This window comes from Aythya fuligula, chromosome 2 (assembly GCF_009819795.1).
Source record: "Aythya fuligula isolate bAytFul2 chromosome 2, bAytFul2.pri, whole genome shotgun sequence".
In the NCBI taxonomy this organism is placed as follows: Eukaryota; Metazoa; Chordata; class Aves; order Anseriformes; family Anatidae; genus Aythya; species Aythya fuligula.
In genome coordinates, this window is record NC_045560.1 from 10,087,009 (window position 1) to 10,112,095 (window position 25,087).

Below are 25,087 nucleotides of genomic sequence, written 5' to 3' on the forward strand. Positions count from 1 at the left end.
ATTTTCTGTAGAGTAATGTTATGTCTCATAAGGGTGAAAGAATCTAATTGCATATGCATATTAGTATTATAGCGCCTCAATCTTCTTTATGGAAGATTCCACACTAGTATGGAAAGATGAACTACGTAACTCAAGAAAGGGAATGAATTAAGAGATGTGATTGAGGGGCATTTCAAAATAAATGTAGCATGTTGAAATAATAGAAATATCGGGACAATGAAATGACATCTTATTGACATTATGAAAAGCCCTGGTCCCATTTCATCTAAAATAATTGATATGCATCAGTGATTGTTATTAAATCTAGATACAGGTTCTGTTATTTCATTTGATATATCAAAAATTTAGAACAGATTCCTGCACTTTCCAGTATCTAAAATCGGTAATTTAGAATATTTCTTTGCCAGATTTAATATTAGTAGAATTAAATGTAGTTTAATTTTTATCCCAAAAGTGAAGAAATATTTTTAATGCGGTTGACTCTACATTATAACCTTCAGTCTATATTAATAGCAATGTGAATTGTGAATGTTCTAAAAGAAACTGAAAACAGAAATGTATTGTTATAGCTCTAATTGCTGTCAAAGGGATGATGATGTTATAATACTGACAGTGATAAATGATGTCGAATTTTCAAATGATACAGAAAGGAGAAAAATGTTATTTTAGTGAATTCAAATCAACTGCCTACCCATTTATTTTATCTTTGCTAGAAGCCAGGTATAGATGCTTAAAAAAGTACAATGAATTGTGACTGGACAATCACAGAAGAAAAATCACCTTTTCACTTCTTCCTGTTTCTAAAAATGAAGCATATCCATTCACGAACACTTACCACTTGCATTGTGTTACCAGTGTGTTATCGCTAAAAACACAAAGCAACTAGCAATGTTTTCATTACTCGTGGAAAGCAACAGAAAAGCTCTTATCTTAATAAAATAAATTAGTTCCCCAACTTTTGTTTATGACTAACTGGAAATCTGAAGGATGTCTCACACGGTTTCTACTGAAAATTTTGGCCTGTGCCACACAATAAGTGTTGACAATTCTTTTGGTGCTTAATAAGTAGAAATATTAAGAACTCTGGTACACCAAATTCAGTTGAAGTTATGAATGGAACTTTGCCCTCGAATTAAGACATCTAACCCTCAGTGCCTACGCAGATATGCCTGCATACTAGCTGGTTGCCTAAGTTCCCAATGTAGTTAATAAAAGACAAAGCTAATAGAGTTTTGAGGGCTATTCAGATCTCTCTGAATCAGACACCTACTTTTGTCCATCTGAATAGCTCACTGCTTTACTCACTGCAGATTGTTGAGAAATACGGAGTCCGACTTAGCGAACTAAATGTCTAGTCCTCTTTCAAGTGTTGCTGGTTACCCTTCCTGGCCTCTAGAAAGATGCAAACATCCCATAGGTGAAGCCCCAGGCAGGTATCTTGGATTGCTACAGCACCTCAAGTGGCCCCAGATGTTTCCATGTGGTGACTGAATCCCACGGATGTTATAATGAATGCTTACACATATAGGTCACATGTGGACACAGGTATAAATCCACTTCTAAGTAGGTATCTTTATGAGCCAAATATCATTTGAAACACGCCTTCAAAGTCCCATCCCCTTCTTTCTTCCCAAAAAGTACTTCAGGATCAAGCCCATGGAAAGAGACAGAAATATAAAAGATAGAACATGCTCAAATGCATGTTCCAACCATTCCAAAATTTCCAGCCATTTTGGTTGGAAATTGCTTTTAGTAACACTACTTATTCAGTAGCATATCTAAGCACTTTCTTCTGATAAGCCTGTGCTTACATTCACACACATGAGAAACTAAAGATGCATTCACCTATGTGGAAATTTCTGAGAAAATAATCTACCCCACAAAAATTGTTTGAAAGAAAGTTAGTATTTGATCTTCATTTAGATTGTGTCATTAACAATTGTAAAAATGGTGGAATATATCAGTAATTACACTCCATGAAAAAAAAAAAAAGATTTTGCTTTGGATTACTGAGAGAAAAATCCACTATTATACAGACTAAAAGAATATGTATGTATGCTGTGTGAAAAGAAGTATATATATGATTTTCCAGAGGGGATTTGTCTTCAAAGCAGTGTGAAATTACATATCTTGTGGCTTAAAAATATATTATTTCAGCTTTATCTTCAATGAAGACATAGCTTACTCTATGTAAAAAAGAATGTCCACAGAAAAGCTTCATTAGAGAAATACATCTTTTATGTGTTAATAACTCTGTAATTTGTTTCTCTTAACAATCAGCACTATGAAATTTGTACCTTGTAGTTTTCAGAGAATGTATAAGTTTTGCAGATGGTTACTTTCAGATTCTGTTTGTCTACAACAGGGAAACAACTAAATCACAATTCTACTAACAATGCACATATTATTCCTATTCAAGGTAAGAGAAATCACAAGAAAATACTGAAAAATCAAAAATCACAGTGAATAAAAGTGATAAAATCAACATCTGTCATGTAGGAGAATATGATTTTTTTTTCTTATTTTGTAAGAGCAATGGCATTTTAAGCCGCTAAATAAGATAATACATTCAAAATGGGAATTCATGAAGGTTTTATTCATAACTCAAGTAAAATTTGAATTACTCTCAGAATAATAAAAAGATTGTTTAATAACATAGTAGCTTATTTGATTAGAAAGTGGCACAAATAAGAGGAAGAAACGCACTGCATGCTCAAGCAGCATAACAACATGAATTTAATGGCTGATAGAATTTTATATGCTGAAACATCCTCTTCCAAGTAGAACACCCAAATATCCTACTTTTTTTTGTTTCTTTTGTTATCAAATCCAAACTTCAGTGAGGTGATGGCTTCAGCAAAAGACAAGGCAAGGCTAAAACATGCTGGTCTAGGAGAAATGACCACAACAGGGATACAACATTTCCAAGGAAGAAATGAATAAATTTCAATGGAATAATGATGTTCTGCTGCTTTTATCAACAAGTGAGACAGAGATTTAGTTATATATGTGCATTAGGTGTAGGAAACTGCATTTCTTATTTATATTAGAAGATTTTATAAAACCCATGGAATTTGAAAGAACACTTGGAGATGATCCAGGCCACAACAACGCAAAGAGTTGCTCCTGATTTGAAGAAGACAGAGGGGAAAAAGAGTAAAAAGAAGTAACACTTTATATGAGAACCAAGCTAGCCTTTAAAATAAATTTATTTCAATATTGACTGCAACCTACCAGAAAACATCTTTCAAAAATGCCTGCTGTTCTCATGCACTGATGTGCAAACTGATGACTTCACGTTTATCAAATTTTGCCAACTGTTGCCAAAAAAATGGCAGTTCTCTTGGAGCAGAGTCAATGTAGAGCCAATGACTGCTACAGAAGCACTAGAATTGCAACAGGCAATTCTGTAAGGACATTTTAGGTTTTGTTTGTGCTTTTCATAGAATTTGAAAGGAAGAATATGTACTACTTAGTTATTTTTAAGTGGATGGAGTTTTTCTCAGCAGAAGCCAGATGTGCATTGAAGTAGAAGAAACCATTACAAAATGACCTGCAACTCCTTTTGAACACCCAGGATACTCAGAATTAAAAAGCCACCCAAAATAAATAATTCTGTACTGATCTAACATAAAAGCAGATATATGCAGGTGAACACTATGACCTACCTTGCCACTAACATTTATCTTCACTTACATACTTATGTTAGTTATTTCTATTCTCAGACCATTTTCTTTAATTTGTAAAGGATCGAAAATATCTCACATCTCCTTAATTAAGAGTATGGGCTTCCATAAATAAATAAAATAAGTTTAAAATTCAAAACATATGTCCCAGTGGTGGTGGCTTAGAAGGTCAAGGTCTTCCAGAGAATTTGCAATTACAAACTTCATTACCAATTCAGTAATATTCTAACTGAAAGGAAAGAGTCATAGCTCAACTACATAGGGCCGGAAATCTCCTAAGACTCAAGCAGGCTTAGAACAAGTCTTTTCAGATGCTAAGAAATTTGTCAGTGTGAATAGGGCTACACAGACACTGAAGAATATTTTCACTGCCTTACACTCATCCTAAACCTTACCTCACGTGCATAGGCAGATGCACAAGTGAAGCAGGTGCCATGATTAACAAAATGACACCCTTCCTCCTTTTCCCCCATTTTTCTATTCTGTTGACTAAACACACATGACCTTGGAGATGGCCCAAGCACCTCAGGTATCAGCATGGGACTGGCAGAGATAACACAAAGCCCTGAGAAAGCCGTCACTTTTCAGAAGCAGCATTTGACAGCATAACACAGGATATTGCTCAGTGCCCACACTGCTTCCAGAATGTAGAATTTAGAGAACTGCATCCCATCTTCTTTGCACAAAGGAAGGCAGAAATATCTTGCTCCATAAAAATGGTACCTATCCCTCAGCAACAGATTTTTGTCTATATTAATTCTGAAATGTGCTCTAAAGGTGCTTGAGACAGATCTAAGGGATTTGCTTTCATTAGGAGATCTTGGTTGGCCTTAAATTTAAGCAACACTCCCATTGTAGTCAATGGAGAATAACAGGATCCTCAAGGGAATGATATACTCGACCTATCTTAGACACCAATCATAAGTGCAATAGACATGTATGAGATAGATGAGATATAGGAGATACAGATGAAACAGACACCTCTCATGGGATGAAATGAATTACCCTCTGGAAGCACTTATTACATTCAACTGATTGTGAAGGGAGCTGAGGTTGACTAGCTTACACTTAAAGTACCTAAAAGACAGACACCTGAGTTAGAGAAGATGAAATCCACTCTTACGTTTAAATTTGATTACAAAGAATTGAGTTAGCTGACACAATGCTGACCATGACTGATTGGGTCCGTGCACAGAAGGACAACTCCAATTCAATGCAGAGCTGCAAGGCAGACACTGTAATTAGTTGACACAATGCTAAACACAACTTTTTTTTTTTTACTTTTTTTTTCCCCCTAAGACATACACTCAACTCATTTTTAACACAAGCAGAATTGTTTACCAGTCAAATGATGCTAGTCTCAGAAATATAGGACAGTTGAGGATGATGCAACTGAGATTTTTATGTGAAAAATACATTGCAGTTCCATTCTGGACACTCTTTAATATAAAATATAAACATCATTAAATACAAGCACAGTACCATTTCATTAAAAACATTTGAAATGGGAAATTACATATCTTCTGATGAACACATGAATTAGTTTGGAAATAAAACCTAGAATTTGTAATTGCCAAACTGAACACTTTTTTTGAAAAGCAGGACTGTATGAATTCAAAAATTGACACATTTTGTGTAAACCCATAATATTTGTTTTTTTTTTTCTTTAAAATAAAATGTGAAATTAGATTCCATGGTGTTATAAGCTGTGTAAAGATATCTGTTTCTAAACAGAAAAATTTTTGTTACCATAAGGAGAGACAAGAGAGTTTATACATGTATTGAAACTTTTAAACACCAGTACAGCTTATACATATTAAAATCTTTATGTAAAATACAGGCATAGAATTATAAAGAGAAACAAGTGACAGCATTAATGCATGAATGGCATTTTATGTTTTGCTAGAGATGACTAACGAACTGAATTCCTATGGAAATATAGCATGCATGACATTCTCATACCTACCCAATGAGTTCATAATGATTACTGCTATTACAATGAATACAAAATTAATGAATAATAAATTAAATCCTTACACTAAATTGATATTAGGAGCCTCTTTAAGTCATTAATTTTTTGTAACAGTCAAGTCACAATCCATAATAACCTTCTGAGAATAACAAGTTACGGATTTAATTACAGATAAAAAGAAATGTCTTCTATTAAAAATGTGGGAAATTATGCCCTAAAAAATTAAAAATGGAGCAGATCTTGGAAAGTAGCAAAGAATGTTCATAAACTAAAATAATAACATTAATAAAAAAGGAAATTAGAATGTCATATTTTTACTTGTGATACTTTCAAAAGAAATATTCCAGGATTAGGATAAAAGATGAACTAGCCAAGCATATTTCTCAAAGTTTGATTGGTTTATGACATGTCAAGTGCAGAGAAACTCATTTTTATACACCAAAATCCTGTCATAAGAATTTAGTTAACAATCACAATAAATGTCATATCTAAATCTGGCAATTCTCACTCAGGATTTACCAGGAATCTAAAATACTAAAGTGAATTTTTCTCCATCTGATCTTCCCAGATATCTTCCTAAATAAAAAATAACTGTCAGCTTTAGAGATATATGGAATTTTATAGGTTTAAGCCTTCATGGAAATAAAAAGTAAAATTTTTTTAAGCCGGCGTGTTCTACCTCTGTGTGCTACCACATTTACAGCTAGAAACTCTGTACACCAATAGTTTAAGCAATGTGGACAACTTTCAGAATTAAAAATAACTATTTCACAAAAAACAGAGATTTTGATTTACCATAATAAATACTATCCTCTTAGAAGTGATCCTGAGGGAGGAGCACAATATACACTGAGCTCAATTTACACTGAGCCTATACAAGAGCATAGGCTCAATGTAATGCCAGAGGAGACCTGTGCTTTCCATCACCCTTAGTGCAAGGGCAGAACCTATCCTTGTCTTTTGTAATACATTCAAGAACTCTTTTAGATCCGTGAATAGAAGAAACATTAAAAGTGCAGAATGCACAAAAGGCCAAGTATTTTCCATATGTTAAAAATGTAACCAAATTCAAGATCATTCCATTTCAATGAAACATTTTTGAATTTCTAGCAGGTATAATATCTGTTTCTTTAAAAATAACAGTGGACAATGGCAATCTAATGGAATTCCTTGTATTGTTTGCTGTATGAAGTTCAGGCATGAAAAAATGAGAATTATACAGTGAAGGATATATTACCCTTAAAAATGCGAAGTGATGTTTTGCTAGAGTTGGTTTCTATATGAATGGCCATATCTGGTTCCTTTAGCCATCTGTTTGATCTCCAACAGTGTTCAAAAGAAAAATACCAGGCAAATTCAGATCTAGCTGGTTTCACTTTTTTCTTTTTTTTTTTTTTTCTCTTCTGGATATGTAAGTTACTTTCCATATACTATCTCTTTAATGAAATAAGGTGTCAAGGAGTGTAGAGTATATATAAATATAAAAGGTATAACTGTGCTACCAAAGTCTGAGTATAAACATAGACAATTTCTCCCACTTAATTGCCTGGGTGTGGTTAGGGTTTGACAAACAGAAGTTCACACATCTCTAACACAAACTCAAATTTGCCTCTTGTGATAACAGCCACTAACAGTAGTTTTATATACATATGTAAAATGCATATGTTTATACAGAAGTGGAAGTAGGAAGGATTCTCAGCAACAGTAACAGTACATTCTGAGAAAGGCTGATACTCATTACCAGATGGGTACTAAGGGCCAAAGAGAAGCTATACCTAGGGGCACCAGCATCTGGACTTGAATGTGTGTAACATGTGCTAGCGAAAGCAAGCCGTGGACTGTCTGTGTTACTAATCAATCTGTCTTGATATTTTCCACTTTTTTTTTTTTTCATTTTCTTTATGGAGAAATCTGAGATCTAACATCTTTTGGAATGAGGAGTCTTAGATACCTACTGCCTTATTTTTAAAGCAAATGTTTATTTAACAGTATGGCAGTACTCCACTCAGTTTGTTTAAAACTCTTTGGGACAACTTATAATTCATTTTGACACATAAGCTTTTACACATAAATATATGTCAATTCTAATGCTTATGATTGCTTGCAGTATTACAGATCTAAAAGACCAAATGAGGGTTCTTAAATTCTGCGATAGTCTTTACCTAACAAGCAACACACCAAGAAACCACTATAACATAAAAGATGGGTGCATTTATTAATTCTGGCAAAGAGTAACTGGAGCAGTATGTTCAACAAAATGTGATAAATATGCAAACTCTGCCTCATCACTAACCTCACCAGTTCAATAACAAGAGAAAATGATCAACTTCCTCATCCATACATCACTTCTGGAAATAGCTACCTGTACCTCTGATATTCTAGGCTTCCAACATCTCTCAACTTTCACTTATTTTTTGTCCACTCAGCTGATTTCAAATGTTTAATTATCCTATGAGAGAGTTGTTTCTAGCAGGAAAAATAGCAATGGATAGAATATGAGAGGAAAAGGGACCGGAAAGGAAAAGCAGAATCACAGGAACACTGAGAAAACCCTTACAAACATTAGAATTCGTTCATGTTCTTTACCTGATAACATAACAAAATATGAATTTACCGTCATATAATAATCATTAATGTATTTTCCTAAGGCTTATATAAGGCAGAGTATTGGGAGCTGCCATGTTAATGAAATGCCTAAAATGTCACCTAACTTTGAAAACATTATGCTGAAATATAAAATAACTGTTTTCACAGCAGGTAGATTTCTCAATTTGAAATGCATTAAAAATAATGTTAAAATACTTTTAATTTAACATGAAATAATACAATAACCCAGTCGAATTCTCAGCTCCTAAGTGGAAGTAATTCTTGTTTGAACATGCCAATCCGTTTTACAGCCAAGGGTAGTAACTACACTGAGTGTGGTTGATTTGAGCTGCACATTTCCCATTAATGTTAATGTGAGTTTCACAGCTATATCGCTGCACATGGGCAGAGAATATACCCTCAAGTTGTTAAATGGCAATGAAAGACGAGAATGAATATGTGGTGATTCCTCTGAAGAGGAAAAATGCCAAGGAAAGAAATGTCACAAAGAGTAACATAATACACAAAATCCATTCAGAGAAGGAAGGACAGAAGGAAAAAAAAAAAAAAAAAAAAAAAAAGCATTCTCTGATCTCCTTCCAAAACCAGTATGTTCTGGATTTCCTGCAATGATTTTACAATTGAAAAAGACTTAACTGCCTCCTATAAAAGCCCTATCATGAAATCCAGAAGAAATAAGCATCTTTTTTTCTCAATTAAAGTCTATGTTTTAGATGGATCTACTGCTCTTCAGACATATATGTCTTTATCTCTTATTTTTATTCTTTATCTACAAGCTTTAAATCACATGTAAAGTCAAAAAGAAGTACAGGAATATTTTCATGAGTGTTGCATCCTTGTTATTATTGGTGACATCCCTGGCTTTGTTGGTGACAGTTCAACAGTTTGTCTGGCAGAGCTGATCAAGGTTAACAACAACTTGGCAAAAAAAATGGTCCTTTTTGTCTGGTACTACTACAAGGTTCCTGTCCAGCTCCAATTGCAGCCTCTAACATAATACATCTTTATCTTCCTACATTTAGATCAAGGATTAGGCTATCCAATCGTGACCTGAATTCCAACAGTACATGTCAGTCTGTCCAAAGATTTTTAAAGATCTGCAAGGTCACCACATTAGCTATTTCACTTAAAGAAGCAAAATTAGAGGGTATGAACAATTAAGTATGTGTGAAATCACTGCAGGCTTGAGGTCATACCCGGGGTTTGGGAGCATAGCTGAACACCTCGAGCTCCTATGAAAAACTCCCTGTTTATCTCTTTCTGTCTTACCCACACATACCTGTACACAGACACACTTATTGTTGCACAAAGAATAGTACAGCCGCACAAAAAAAATTACAGAATGGTATTTTTTTTTTACTTAATCCCAATTAGAACTGGAATATAATGCCTTGAAGAGGTAGTCAAAACTAAAAAATATATACTTTTTATAAAAATCATAATTTTCATAATTATTTTATTTTATTTTATTTTATTTTATTTTATTTTATTGAGGGGGTGCTTACTTTCTTACATTTCCCCAGAGTACGTTATCAGTTTAAAATCCGTAATAGGAGTTCATTCATAGGGTTAAGTGCATTAAGTGACTGATATGTCTCATAAGAAAAACAGTTTTTCACATGTACTGAATTTTTGCATATGAAATTTACAGCAAAATTCAGCAGCCTAGTCTAGTTCTATAAATACATTTTTTTTGTTGTTTTCTTTGACTTTATTTTATGACCAACTTTTTTTTTTTCAATTTAAATTGAAAGTACTAGCATTATGCATCTCTGTTTATATGTATATTCAGCTACACACACACATACAATATATACATACATGTGTGTATATATACCATACTAATATATACGCATTTATACAACACCATACATACATAAATATGCATACAAATATATATTTCATCTGTACCACAATATCAGTTTTCCCATAGTTCTCCAATTTCACATGGTTTGCCTACTTCTAGACATCCATTTAGCTAATTTTGTAAACTATGATAAATGAAATTACTCTGCATTATTAGTTCACTTCTACTCAGTACCTAACTACAGTGAAAACTGGTTTCCACAACTTCTAATTACAAAACATTAGCTACCTGAGTCTTCTCCAGCTGAGCAGATTAGCATAGATCTTCTGCACTGACAGCTTTGACCTTCACTCCAGCAAACACTTGTCAAAATGCCAAAAGTAATTACCTGGGTGTTTAGGAAGGAGTAATGGGGTGTAGCTACCTACCTTTTCTTGTTACTGATCTAAAATGTCTATAAAACTTTGCCAAGAGGCACCCTCCGGATTTTGGCACACACTTTTTTTTTTTTTTTTTTTTAATTTAATAGACTATCAAATATTAGCTATATGATCTTCTGCCAACCAATCTCATCACAATTCTGGAGGATAGGCTAAATAACCTACTAGATGGATCTTTCAACCAAAATGATTTTATGATTGCTGTCATCCTGATGCAACCAGGGAAAAAATACAGAAAAGCAGCAGAGCTAGCACAGGAACAAATGACAATAATTATGCAACAGAAGAACGTATTGCCAATTCTCTGAATTATCTTTTAAAAATCATTATGTTACAGTCTTTTGTTCATAAAAAAGCCTTTTTCCTATACACATTTCAGATTCAGAATTAAGAAAATAGAGGCACAGAGAATTTATAAGTACTTCTTGAAAATTTGTAGCTAGATTAAATCTAGCATGTCTTCTGACATTAGCCAACAAAAAGCTATACAATCTCTTAATCTAGAACATTCAAATTTATAGAAAACATTTTCTAAAGAGAACAAATGGATTTAGCATGTTTTCCTAAAGACTAGATAATACTAGAAAGATTAAGTATTTGTAGATTATTACAATGGTCATTAATCTCTAAATCCTGCATACAGTTTTCGTCAGACAATAGCAAACATCATCTCCAAATAAAATCAAGATCAAAGGTCTATAAATCTGATTCTATCTTATCTTACATGTCAGAACGGATGCCTGAGGTTCAGAAAGGTTAGGAAAAAAAAAAAAAAAAAAAAAAAGAAACTAACTTTATTTGACTACCAACAGTCCAGAAAACAAACACCTAATGAACATCAGATCACTTGCCTTGTAGTCATGACATAACCTAACAATTTTGCAGGTTCTTAGGTGGCAGCAACAGCAGCTGCTGGAGCAGCCTTCAATCCAGAGGAGAAAGACTGCTCCAAATGAAGGCAGTATTAAAATGCAGGACTGCATTCTACTGACCAGTGTGCCCTTGTGAGTGCACCCAACAAACTTCTCTTCGCAAACTCTCCAAAAGCTCTCAAATAATTCCTTGTCCCACTGTCAAGAGCTCATTATTTCCCTTCTCAGATACATTCCCCCATGAGCTATCAGCAGTAGGTCATGCAAGTGGTTATTTTCAAGACAGATGACACATGAATCTTCTGGACCTCCTAACTAAGCATTTGTCAGGCAAAAATCCTGCACCTGCCCTTTCATCCCAGGTCATATTTGTGCCTCCTTCCCAAGATGTCATCCAAAAATAAATCGTCCTCTACCAAGAAAACAGATTCAGGTCAGCCACCCCTGCACACTGTTACCAATAACCGTGCTTTGGGAGAAGTGCTTTTCAATGTTATTACTTTTTTTTTTTTCCAACAAAAACAGATCACAGTCTGATTCTAAGCAGAATTCTATTCTCTGTGTAACTGATTTTTTTGTTGTTGTTGTTCTTGTGTTTTAAATAACAGTTATTTTTCATAGATCTCTGAAGTAGCACTGCTCTGCCTATTTTATTTTGTTGATAGGAAAGCCAACACTTACAAGATTGCTAATCATCCAATTTTATATTTTAAAAGTAGGATATTTAGTTATATCAGATAAAGAACATTTTCTTGTTTGTACCAACTAAAGTTGCTGGCATGACCTTGTTCTCTGTTCCACATAGTGCCCACTGTTTATTTGCATGCATAGTTTAAAATTACTAGTTTTATCTTTTTTTCCTCATTTTGAAAAATTATGGTGGTTGAAAATCTACTGGTTGTTCTTCTCCAGATAAAGATTAGGCTATAATACTATCTGACCTGTTTCTTCAATTGCCTTGTTTATCCTTACCTAACAAGGTACATATTTAGCAATAAATAAATAAATAAATAAATAAATGAATATTAGATCAGCCTACCTATTCTTTACAGAAAAGCTAGCATGATAGAGGTCTTTTCCTCACCAGATTTCTTCTTGTATCACTTTTAAATAATTTCTTTAAGTATGCTTAGGATCTGCTGTGAACAGAGATAGTCTCTTAAGTGTACTGCACGCAAATACGTAACATTTTATTGAAGGAATATAATGTTTAAAGATGTATGGAATTGTGTTATTTTTGTTTATGACATATTGTATATATATTTCTAATATTTATATTTTCCTGGAAAAATGGTAGCTCATCCTAAAAATGTTAAACAAAATAGCAGCAATTTTGCCAAATAATATGATGAAATATGATATTAAGCAGGTTGTTTTGGACTTGGCGATTTCTGCTTGCTTTGCTGTAAATTATAATATAATTTAGTTCTCAAATATTTTATTATAGGGACTTTTTGATACTGTCTTCATAGTTGGATCATAAAGTACCAATGCTACACCAAAAATAAAAAAAATGAAAAATTGTTTCAATCACCCATTCTCAGTGCTAAGAGCTCCAGAGCATCTATTTGTTGATTCATATCAGCTGGAAACAGTGCTTTTAAAGTTTACAGGTCAGTTTGAGATATCTGTGAAAGGAAATACGTAGCAAGTTTAATATGGAAAAAGACTTTTCATTTCCATAGTAAAAAATGTACTGTGAGATTTCACAAACTTGAAAGAAAACCACTTTGCACTTAAACATAACTGTTTCACGTTACAAGCTGTAGGTGTGAACAAGCTGACTGCAGGAATTTGGTTGTTTAACAATATTATAGATGGTAATATTTCTCAAACTCAAAATCTTTGTAAATTTTCCCAATCTTAAATTAATTTGGATTTCTTAGAGAGCTTTCAGTATGTTACCCAAAGGTATTGTTAACAAAGGAGACCTAAGCAGAAGAATAAAAGGTTTGCTCTAGAAGACTTAAGAGATCTAGAAACAGAAAAAATATTTTTGAATATGTTACCATACAGAAAGATCCTGAAAAATTCTACAATCCTGACTTCAAACAATTACCCTAGATTTATCTGCAGTATTTACATATGGCAGTCCTATCGTCAGCATCTATGCACCAAACAATAAATATTTTTTCCTTGAATGTAGAGCAATCTACACAACTAGTTTAGAATAAATGTCTAACTTTCAGACAGCTACAACTGAGTTAGATAAATTCTACCCTACCATGCATTATATTACCAGAGGGCTCTTAAACAAAGTCAACCCTGTAATCATGACTAACCTTTAAACTTTCTTTTAAAACCTTTAAACCTTTAAATTACTTTAACAAAGACCCAAATTTTACCTGTCTTTATAGGCCTGCCTATCACAGTCAGAAGGAAGTCACTGGGGAAGAGTCATAACCAGAGACATTTCCTCTGTTAAGGTCTGAGGCACATTTACCAAATGGTAGCACCCATCACAACTGCTAAAAGTCATTCCAGGATAAAGAGGATATTGGCTGGCATAGTTGTAATGTTTTTTCAGTAAAAGAACAAGGTGGGAAGGAAATGCCATCTAAAAAATTGTTAATCATAGTAACAGATATTTGATAGTGCAGGAGACAGTTCACATTTTGAATAATACTTCAAAAATATAATGACATCCTATATTCAGCACAGGAAGGATTGGAGGAAAATACTTCAGATAGATTTGACAATACAGTAGGAGAAAGGCAATTGATCCACTACAGAGGGGACAAGAGGTGAAAAAGGACAATGTGAACTAAGGAGCCTTGAGTGGAAGAAATCAGGACTTGCACCAAAAGATTTGAGACTAGAAACAGAAAAAGAGCTGTCAAAATTATACGTTTCACATTAAAGACCAAAGAATCGTAATCCTTCTTATACCAGGGCAACAGCAAATGCAATCAGATGGACCCCATAGCCTCCTGGCTACAGTGTTCAAAGTTTCTGACATAGAAGCTGTCAGTTCACTTCAAAGATCAACCTCAAATTATTCATAGACACTCAACTTCTTACCAACTCAGAGAGAAAGATATCTAATTGCACGATCTACAAAAATCTAGATAGAGGGAAGGGATTCAACCGCAGACTTTCATCTTGCTTCGTTCACTTCATCACAGCTGAATTATGAGTCTGACAATGACTTGCCAATGAATATTTTCAAAACAATCCATCTCACTGTTGTAGGACAGAAAAAGGAAACCAAGACAGTGTGCTACCATGTACATTTTTGTGACAAAAGCCACAGAGTTCATCTTTCTGAGACTTTTCACGAGACATGCAAAACTTGTGCTAAAAATCAACATTTTCTGGATTGTCTTAATCCAGAAATAATTCACGAAGGATCTCTTCAAGAGGAAAACTTTTAGCATAGAAATGTATTTCCTGCTTGTATGGATGATCACCATGAAAAAAAAGGTGGCAAGTTGCCACTGAAGTATGTTATCCAAAGAACATCTAACCAAAAATGGTTTAACAATAGACAAAGACCAGACAGTGTTTAATCACAAGCAAAAATAATGAGAGAAATATTACGAACAATTTGTATCAATTGACATTTCCCAGGTTTTGCTCAAATTCCTTGACATTGGAATTTGATGACTAGAAGAAATATTAGTAATATCAATTATTCTAAACATGCTTTTAACTAAAGACATGTATATCTACTACAAACTTTGCATAATCTTCTTGATGATTTATTCCTCACTGACATGCTGTCGCTATTTCTCCCTCTACATTTCTCTTCACACGTACATATTGTATGTAGTTATTATATGAAGATACAATAATATATGAAAATACATCTAAAGAGAGTTCTCTCTCTTTTTCCTTCCTGAAAGCTTTCTAAATTTTTGTTGTTGTTGTTGCTAATAATGAATAATAAAATAAAGGTATATATAATTTTTCTGTCCACAGTGGTATGGTCAGTGGCCATAGTTATTGTTTAGAGAGCAAAGTGAGCCTCTGGAGTGTTTCTAGAAATTAAACAATTTAAGCTGTATACCGGATCCTCACCAATTGATTCTCTGATGTAGGGTAAATTCTCTTCCCTCTCTTCTTTATTTTGCTAAATTTCAGACCATGAAGTTCATTATGTTTATTCACATTCTGTAGTAAACTGAAAAGATAATCCCCACCACCACCAATACAAAGAGGACCACACTTCATGACTAGAATGAATACAAGAGAATATTCATATAAAATTATCTGTAATATCTTAGACTTACGTTTGCTAAAGTTGAAATACATCTTTCAGTTATGCTGCACTTGCTGCAAACAGCTAAAAATGTGCCATTGATATAAACCATTCATTTGTACTTTATAATTAATTCTTTTAAATATATCTGTAATGGATGTTTGTACCAGTGAATTTATAATAAAATGAAAATACATTCATGTCAGTCTCAGCCCTTTTCAGCAGGGCTCAGACTGGATGTGTGACAAAACTGTGATTCTGCTGAATCCGCTTTACAGATGGGAGTAATAAACTGGAGTTTCTTCAGTGGTTGTGTGCTCATTACAATCGATGAGGCAGGTTTCTCATCAATATTTTCATATTCATATTTTTCAGAATTAAGATTTTCTTTCTTTTTTTTTTTTTTTTTTTTTTTTTAAACATCTGCAGTTGTTTAAAATTCTGAAGGAATTCTATATGCATGTTATTATCCATTCTAATACTTATCAGGCTGTATCTGTATTCAAATTAACTTGTCATACAGTTTAATTTTAATGATAATGATTTTTTTTTCCTCCCCAAGGGGAATTAATTCTCCAGTGCATTTTTTGCAGAGTTAGAAAGTTGGTAGATAAATAAATTTTAGACAAGAAGTTTATATGATTCAGCAACTCACTCCTTAAGTTATGATTAATGGTCCCATCAATCCATGCACTTTTGGAAAAACTGTGTTTTACCAGCAAGACAAGAGAAAATTAAAGAAACATAAATCAATAGCCTAGTTAAAAGTTAGAGGAATTTAAAATAAATAAATAAATAAAACAAAAATCTAAATATTCTAATATATGTTCAAAACCCCCTATTTACAACAATGAAATCAAGATTTTTGAATTGCTATAATTATATATATCACATATAGACACAAGAAGCTGCATACAAGATCTGCTAATTCGCTAATATCTGGTTTTTCATTGCCTTCCTCTGTGCTACCAGTTCCCCTTTACTAATATACCCATGTTATGAATACATTGTTTTGTTCTTCGGTCCTCTTATTTTTTTTTAAACACCTAAACTGTTGCATTTTTATACAATAGTAAATAAAATACAAGCAAAATTCTTATTTGTTAAAGGCTGCAACTACACATAAGCAATTGCTTTTATTTCATTTTGGCAATGCTGAGTACTGTGCACAGACTTTTCTCTCCTGCATCTCCTCTTCATGTGAGCAGTATATATGTTGTAGCCACCCTAGCCAAAAATTCTGTATTTGGAAACTTCAGACGATTCTTATTTTCTAATTACCATTGTTACTTTACATGTCTTTGAATAAATTGTGTAATTCTGGACTACATATTAAGTTGTACAAATTCAAATTTATTGCTTATTACTATAGTGACTATATTGCAATTTTAGATAAATTGAGTTATCTTACTGATAGTTGTTCTCTGCTAGATTTCTCTTAACCTTTAAACTGAAGAGAAATTAAATCCATACTCATTTGTCTAAATGATGTCATGTGCCAAGTGTAATTACTTCTAGAGCAGGTCATCTATGTCTAGAGAAAGTTTATTTCATCAAAATGTTGAGATGCACCATTGAGCCTGACTTATTAAACAGAAATAGGCCAGAGGACAGCTACACCATGCAAGATATGTTCTGTATTATGAACATCAGTGTGCAATGCAGGCAAAACATTGGCAGTCCTTCTGCTCTGCAGTGAAAGAGCAAATAAAGGTATTGTTAATGGTATTTTGTATAGCCTGCTTTCTCAGGCTGTACAAAAATTTAAATTATTCTGTTGTCAGGTTTCCCTGTAGAATTATGTAGCCCTAGAAAATGCAAAAAGAAAAGTAATCAAAACATTTACTTAGCATAGGAACTATGGATTACTAGAAAACAAAAATGTTTTACCAGCAAGAATATGGCTGAAGGATTTTAGGGAGCTTTTTCTCTGCTCAGTGTGGTTGTTGTGCACACTGAGAAGAATGGATCTCAAATGCTAGGAGAATACAGTAAACTATTTTTATTATCGTACTTCCCTATTTCTATTTTTCAGTAGATATTCTAAGTCAAACATCTATTTGCAAAGCTGCTGTGGAGTCCCATGCCTTCTCTAATCTGCACATTTGTCAGACTCCACAGGGGAGGATGGAAAACTTTAAATATAGTTCCCTATATGGAAACTTAAATAATGCAAAGAAAGGAGCAATTTATTCATTTTGGTTACAAAACTATATATACTACAAAAATAATGAGAGCAAGTTCCTGCAAAGAACCTGTTGCCACAGATAATAACGAGACATGGACATTATAGAAATAGATTCCTTTTGGAAATCTGGATAATTTAAATTCTCATAATTACTATGGCATCTGATTACCTCAATTTCTAAGTTCTTTGAGTTTCTAAGGATGTGATGAATGGTGAAATTCTTCACTCAGTTAGGTCTATAAACAAGATCTGCTTTCAGATTTCCTGGATGAATGTTGTTACCTAATAGCAGGACACCATGGAGTAATACATTTACCCATGCCTGGAAGTATGCAGCAATTTATTCTGCATCAGTTTCCTTTGGTAAATTACATTTTTGGAATGATTTTCTTTAAGACATTGTTGACTTTTAACATTTATAATTGCAGCTAAAACCTGAAAAAAAAAAAATCTTATGTAAGTATGTACTGCTGTTGCTCGTTTTACTGTTTTTATTTTTGGCTTTAGATATCTGCAAGTTCACAAAAAGTTTGCTAAAAATAAAACAAACTGATTAGCAAGTACATTGATAGGCTACTGCAACTTCATTTACTGGTTAGAAAAGAGAAAATTGATACTTTTAAAATTTAGAATGTTTGACTCTTGGGCATATATCTAATTTTATTTATTTATATATTCATTTAGGCAAAAGGCTAATTTTCAAAAAAAAAAAAAAAACACAACAATTTCCTTGTTTGATAATGACTGAATTGTTTTCATTAATCTATTACTACACTAAGATCTTATTTCAGAGCAGTAATAGTCTATTCAGACCCACAACTTCATATTTAAATCTTTTTTTTTTTCTCCATTTGAATTTTTTACATTAATCTCTAATGAAACTCATCTGCCATTTTGAGTCCAGTCACTCAGTCTAGTATGTTTTTTATACATTTCTAAGATCAAGTTTCACCTTTAATACTGTAAATAATTTAGTACTCTTAGCAGGCTTTCTCATCACACTGCTCACCATTCTTTTTCAGCTCATTTGTATGTTGCATGACACAGTCCCAGCAGAGATCTATTTTTTTTGAGAAAACTAGTAAGTTATTCTTACTCTCTGTTTTTTATTTGCCTCTTAACCAGTTACTGATCTGTGTATTTCTTGTTCCATATTCTAAGAAACAATTAGTTTCCTCAGAAACTTTTACTGAAAGACCTTGCCAAAAGTCTTTGGAAACCCAGGCAGGCTGTACCAGCTGCATCATATTTGTTGATCTCTTCAGAGACAGTCAACAGGTTTACAAAGTAGGACACTGCTATATTAATTTTTACCAGATAAATCATACAGATTTGGGTGTCCCATAATTCAATAATTTATTGTAATTTCCTAATTTTGATATTTTTTTTTCTTTTATTATTTTTTTTTCATGTTAAATCTACTTAAAAGTTAGTTTGTTACTCTACTCACCAGTTAACAAGAAATTTCAAAGTGAAGAGTTTCACACTACCAGTGCTTAACCATTTTGTCCTTGTGCTACTTAAAACCGGAGTGGATACTTTATGGTGTTGGTAACCTCTACACATTCATTTGACTGTTTTTCATACCCTAATTTCATACCCCTCAACACATTGAGACAGATCCTCCAGAGCCCCGCACAAAGAATGGTTCTGGCACTGGAACTACCCCAGTTCCTTCTACAGCTGAATTCATCCATAAGGAAGCAGGAGTTGTTAATGGACAGTTTGGGGCTCCCAATGTTTATTTAAATGAACTTCTTTTATTCCTATTTGCAAGCAACATTGTAACTTGTTTATTCGTAATTTTTAAAACCTATCAATTGGGTAATTTGAAATCATTTATCAATTCAGTTACTTTGCAGAAATGATTTCTTTCAGTCAACAGCTCCTCCATAATACTGTTAGTAGCCAAATTGATAAGAAGCCAAGAGCAGTACATAGAACAGCAGTATTTATTCAGAAGCAGTTTAGCTCCAGATATACAATGTTTACTCTCAAGATTAACGGGTCATGGAAATTGCCTAAACCGCACACCAACAAAGGTACCGTCTTTTGATCCAGAAATTAAGGCTAACATGTAATACCGTTTTTGTTTCCTGGAACAAAGTATCAGAAAAGCAAGGGTATTAAATTCTCATTTGCAAATATCTAATCTGTTTTTCTGAGGTCATGACAACACTGAAGAGTTTTTCACCATGCTAAGCTGTGTCTCCATGTCTGTACTTAATCCATTTCCTCTACAAACAATGAAGTCTCAGGCAGTTTTAATTGACTCAGAGACGTTACACTTCATTTTCCCATATGTGCCACTCACCCCTCAGCCACTCTCCCTAAACGCCAATCTTCCTGGGAAAGTGTGCTGCCTCCATCCATGTTGTCTGACTACAGTCCTCTAAACTGAAGAGTGGAAGGCCAGTTTGGGAATGGAGGATAAGGACTCTTACCTGCTGCTTTGGCAATATCTGCAGTTGAAATGTTTTGGAGGTTTGAGTGCACTCTGAAGGTCACAGCTGGTCCCAGCACGCTAGAAGAGATTATTAAAAAATGTAAGACTCATAATCAAGAGACATAGCATAATATTCCTTTTCAAAATAGGTTTTTAAGGAGAAACTATTAAGACACCATTTAGCCCTCTTCCTTTTGCTTCATTAGCTACATTTGCATACATTTATATACCTCTTGTGGAAGTTTGTGTGTATCTTGTCTTGTGCCTTTCTGAAAGAATTTCAGTGACATTAACTAAACTTCAAAACATTCCTGTAAATACTATTCCCATTACAAAAATGGCAAAATAGAGGCACAGAAATTGTTATTCTCTCCAGAACACCACAGAACATCACTGGAATTCAACACCTAAAGATTACATAAAGCTTCAAATTTTATTTGCCTAACCTTCACTCAAGCTTGTTATGAATCTCAGTCAGAGAGACAATAAAGAGAGTCAGAATATTTATCTTGATCATGCTCTACAAGAACATATTTGGAGAAAAGACTTTGGATGTATCTGATCCAAATGTCTGATTTGGAAAGACGGCAAAAATTACTTAACTTATAACAATAGACGTAATAATCTATTTGGACAATTTATAAAGAGAAGTGATGGAACTCTGTGGTGAACTTTTTTGGTGTAGCCTGATGGTCTTTTATGGCTTAAAAACCTATGAGGCATTACAGAGCACAGTACTAATTAACTAGATGAAGAATGGCATAGTAAGGTATTCAGGGTTTCAAAAAAATGTTCATTGTGTGTTTTTGCAGAAAAATAAATCCATATACGTAATGTTGCATTCATTCTCCACCCATCCCAATAATATCCAACCTATATGCACATCTGATGAAAGGAATAAAGAACTTTCAGTTGTCATATTATGCTAAAGTACATATATATGAAAATCGTAAGAAAAATGTACACACAAAACTATAGTAAAAGTATTTTAAAGAAAATTTCCAGTTAATAAGCCACAGTAGAAAATATAATATAAATTCAGAGGAGCACAGTTCAAGGGCTGAACAAACAAGAAAACTGGCATGTGTTAAATGTTTACATGCATACCGTGTTTTGTGTGAGTGCCTTAGTTTTTATTACTCACACAATCAGTGAGAAGAATTACATTTATACTATGAATAATACCTGCTTCATGTGTTTCAGTGGTTAAGCACATTGGCAGGAGCCATACATGTAAAATGCTTTGACCTACTATAGCTGTGGCTTATGAGAGAATGAAATCTGAAAAATTGCTACATAGAAGAAGTTGAAAAATATTTTTGCTGCAGGGCTTGAAATGAAGTATTAAATTATTCTTTTACTACCATTCTGCATTTGTATTTTGAACTCATACAACTGAGAGCAGTTAATGAAGTGCACTTAATTGCATCACATATATCCTAGACAGCAATACCTTTAAACTTTTTAAATTTTAGGCTGAAGAAAACTATTATTGATTGTAAGACTTGGCTTTGAGGTCACAGAAGGATTCAAAGTAATACTAAGGAGCATCCTTTGAATCTTTTACTGGCAGAGCTTGTCCTGTGCACATTCTATTCCACAGTTAACAGGAACTGTCATTAATCAATCATTTTTCTTTAAATACTCTTCTGGGTGGGAGAAAAATAAAGCAGAGATTATATTGCTGAAGGACACTCCAGATGTCAAGTCATTAATGTGCAAGAAATGTATTTTAATAATGTTAGATAATTATAAAGCATTTGTCAGCATCATTTAAATAGTACGTTCAGCTATAATACTCAACAATTGCAAAGTATATCTTACTTAAGATACATAAACTTCTTTAAAAAATTCAGGCCATTCCCCGATTCCATTACTAACACAATCTAAGACAATCTAACTAAGACAATCAACCACAACAGACACCTGGGAGTCTTATGATACCATGCACTGAATATAACCAGCCTTTCACTGTCCTTCTTTCTGTATTCCCAGCCCAAGAGAAATGATGATTCCTCTCTGGCTGTTCAGACACTTAGAGTGTAATTAGCAATCTGCTTCAAATAAAAGCAGGCAACAACCCAGTACACAGCTGTCCCATGACAAGGACTGTGTAAACAAACAACTTCAGATATTCCTTCCAAATTATCATAGAATCACAAAATCACAGGATGGTTAGGGTTGGAAGGGACCTTAAAGACCATCTAAATCCCACCCCCTGCCATGGGCAGGGCCCCCTTCCACCAGCCCAGGCTGCCCCCAGCCCCATCCAACCTGGCCATGGGCACTGCCAGGGATGGGGCAGCCACAGCTACTCTGGGCAGCCTGGGCCAGGGCCTCACCACCCTCTGAGTGAAGAATTTCCTCCTAATGTCTAATCTAAACCTACCCTGTTTTAGTTTAAAGCTCTTACTCCTTGTTCTGTCACCACACCCCCTGAGAAAGAGTCCCTTCCCAGCTTTCCTGTAGGCCCCGTTCAGGTACTGGCAGGCCACTGTAAGGTCTCCCTGGGGCATTCGCCTCTCCAGGCTGAACAACTCCAACTCCCTCAGCACGTCTTCATAGGAGAGGTGCTCCAGCCCTCTGAGCATCTTTGTGACCCTCCTCTGGACCCACTCAAACAGGTCCACATCTTTCTAGTGCTGAGGGCCCCAAACCTGAACATGTGAAAGCTATACCACATATTCCATTACAGTCAAGAGCCTGGAATTGATGCCAGCTTTCAAGCATGATGGCTTTATCTGCAAAGACACAAAATGTTTCCTCTGCTCCTCCAATTGCCTGAGTTTTTTGCTTCTGTCTCTGGTCCAGATCTCATTCATTCCTCAGTTGTGCACTGCAGCTCACTGCAGCTATACACTTAGCAGCATCATTAAAATCATACAGATTACAACTGGATCCTTTCACATATCCAGCTCCAGCAGGGATTTTGGACAAGCAAGCCCTGATGCTGCAGCTCCAGGGACCATTACAATTCTCCAGTAACTCCACCTGGGTAAGCCAGGAGCACACCAGGACCCAGTGTAGATGAAGTCTGCCCATGTAAGTACTGCCACAGGCACTGGCAATGCTCCTTATGTGCTTATGGAGAGAATGTAGGCAAAGAGAGGAAAAACAGGGTGGGATAAAAATTCCTTATGGGACAGGGAAGATATTAGTTAATAACCATCTTTTTTTTTGTGGGAAAGAAGGAATCAGAATCATTCCAAATGCCCATTCTTACAATCTTGAGAGGGATAATAAGGAATATAAGGTATAAGGAATTACTCAAGCACAACATAAGCCCAACTTCACTAAGAATATTTGCAAAATATAGAAAATAAAGCAGCTCCTGTCACAACTTTTTACATATTGGCATTCTGATGATTATTTAAAAGTAAACAAAAGACCTTGAGATTGTTTGGCCAAAATTGCATTTCTGCTAGATGTTTTGGGAACTGACTGCTTGAGGAGCTCATAAAATGAGATTTTTCTCATGGGGGGCTTCTGGCAAAAGCACTCAATAAATAAACATTTCAATAACAATAGATGCCCTCTGGGGAATTCCTCATTGTTCATTATGTGTTGGACGAGAACATTTAAACAAAACCAGTAATTATTTGACTGCAAAATATTTTTCAAAAAGACTCTTTAACAAGATGGTAAACCTGCCTGAGAGAGGGTTCAAAGCTGTACAAAATGCACCCCTGGTACCTCCTAACCAGGAACTTTACGTTAGATAGGCAAGACTGCTTTCTCATGCAGCTGTCAAACCCTCTGCAGCCTAGCTAATATTAATGGCAGTTGTCTTTACATCACTCTAAATACCGAGGCTTGCTGAAGTGCACACTAGCGTTTATGACCAGATGAATTGCAAACAAACCACTGCCACAAATCAAGGCTGGTGTGTCCCTGCTCAGTGGCAGGCAACATCACGCCAGTGCTCAGCCAGCCGTGCTCAGGAAAGCAACTGCAAATGTAAAACACACCTGAAACGTAAACTAAATCTAATACACGTGATGTAATGTTTCTTCTGCTCTAACCAAGAGATTAAAAGTGTTAGGTAGCAGCACCTTTAATCTAGAAAGACAATATTTTATATTACATTTTTTGTTTAACTTCTTTTTTTTCCAAACAAGGTGTATGTTACTACAGTTACACCTATATAAATGTGTAGTTGACTGTACTGACATAAATGAACTGAAACACACCTAAATAAGATCGTGAGTTTAGAAGGTATTTGGACTATATTATTATAACCATACCTACCTTTTTTTTTTTTTTTTTTTTTTTTTTTTTTTTTTTTTCAGAATACCATTTTATGATTTATTTTTGAATAAAGGTAAGCAACTCTGTTGCCAAGGCCAATAAATGGTGACTTTTCCCTGTGCAAAACGTAATGTCTGTTGCAATGACCTGCTAAATTTATTACTTGAAATTTACTGACTAATTAGCCCCTCTGTTGGCTGTCACAACTTCTGCTTTTTTTTTTTTTTAATTTCAATAATGTCGCCTTCAGCCATAATAGTTTTTTTTTAACAAAGACATTCAAAGCATATTGCAAATTGTCACCCTTATGTGCTGTTGTCTTATATTCTGTTTACTAGAGATGAAATAATTACAGTGTTTATACCAAAATGACTTGAAGGTTGATTGCTGATTTAATAATATTCCCTCCCCTTGGGTTTATATTTCCCATCTGAAGGTGGGAGGGTGCACAACATGTACAGAAATAAACAATATTCTTTGTGTGAAATAGAAGTATTTCTTTTATTTAATTGTTTTACAGACTAACAACATTCTTATTCTATTTTGTCTGTCAGGAAATGAATGGTCTGAATAAACAGAGCTGGAGCATGATCAATATGGCAAGGTCCGTATTACTTTCA

At 34.3% G+C, this 25,087-nt stretch overlaps 1 protein-coding gene across 1 annotated transcript in view; it reads right to left on the reverse strand.

Annotated features, from left to right (window-relative positions):
- Nucleotides 1–25,087, reverse strand: part of PTPRN2 (protein tyrosine phosphatase receptor type N2) — a gene marked incomplete at its 5' end in the record, with an annotated part of 646,773 nt that overhangs the window by 331,648 nt on the left and 290,038 nt on the right. Inside the window, one exon of the mRNA XM_032183394.1 lies at nucleotides 20,218–20,297. Within this exon, the coding sequence (XP_032039285.1) occupies nucleotides 20,218–20,297 (80 nt within the window). The remainder of the gene's footprint in view (nucleotides 1–20,217; nucleotides 20,298–25,087) is intronic.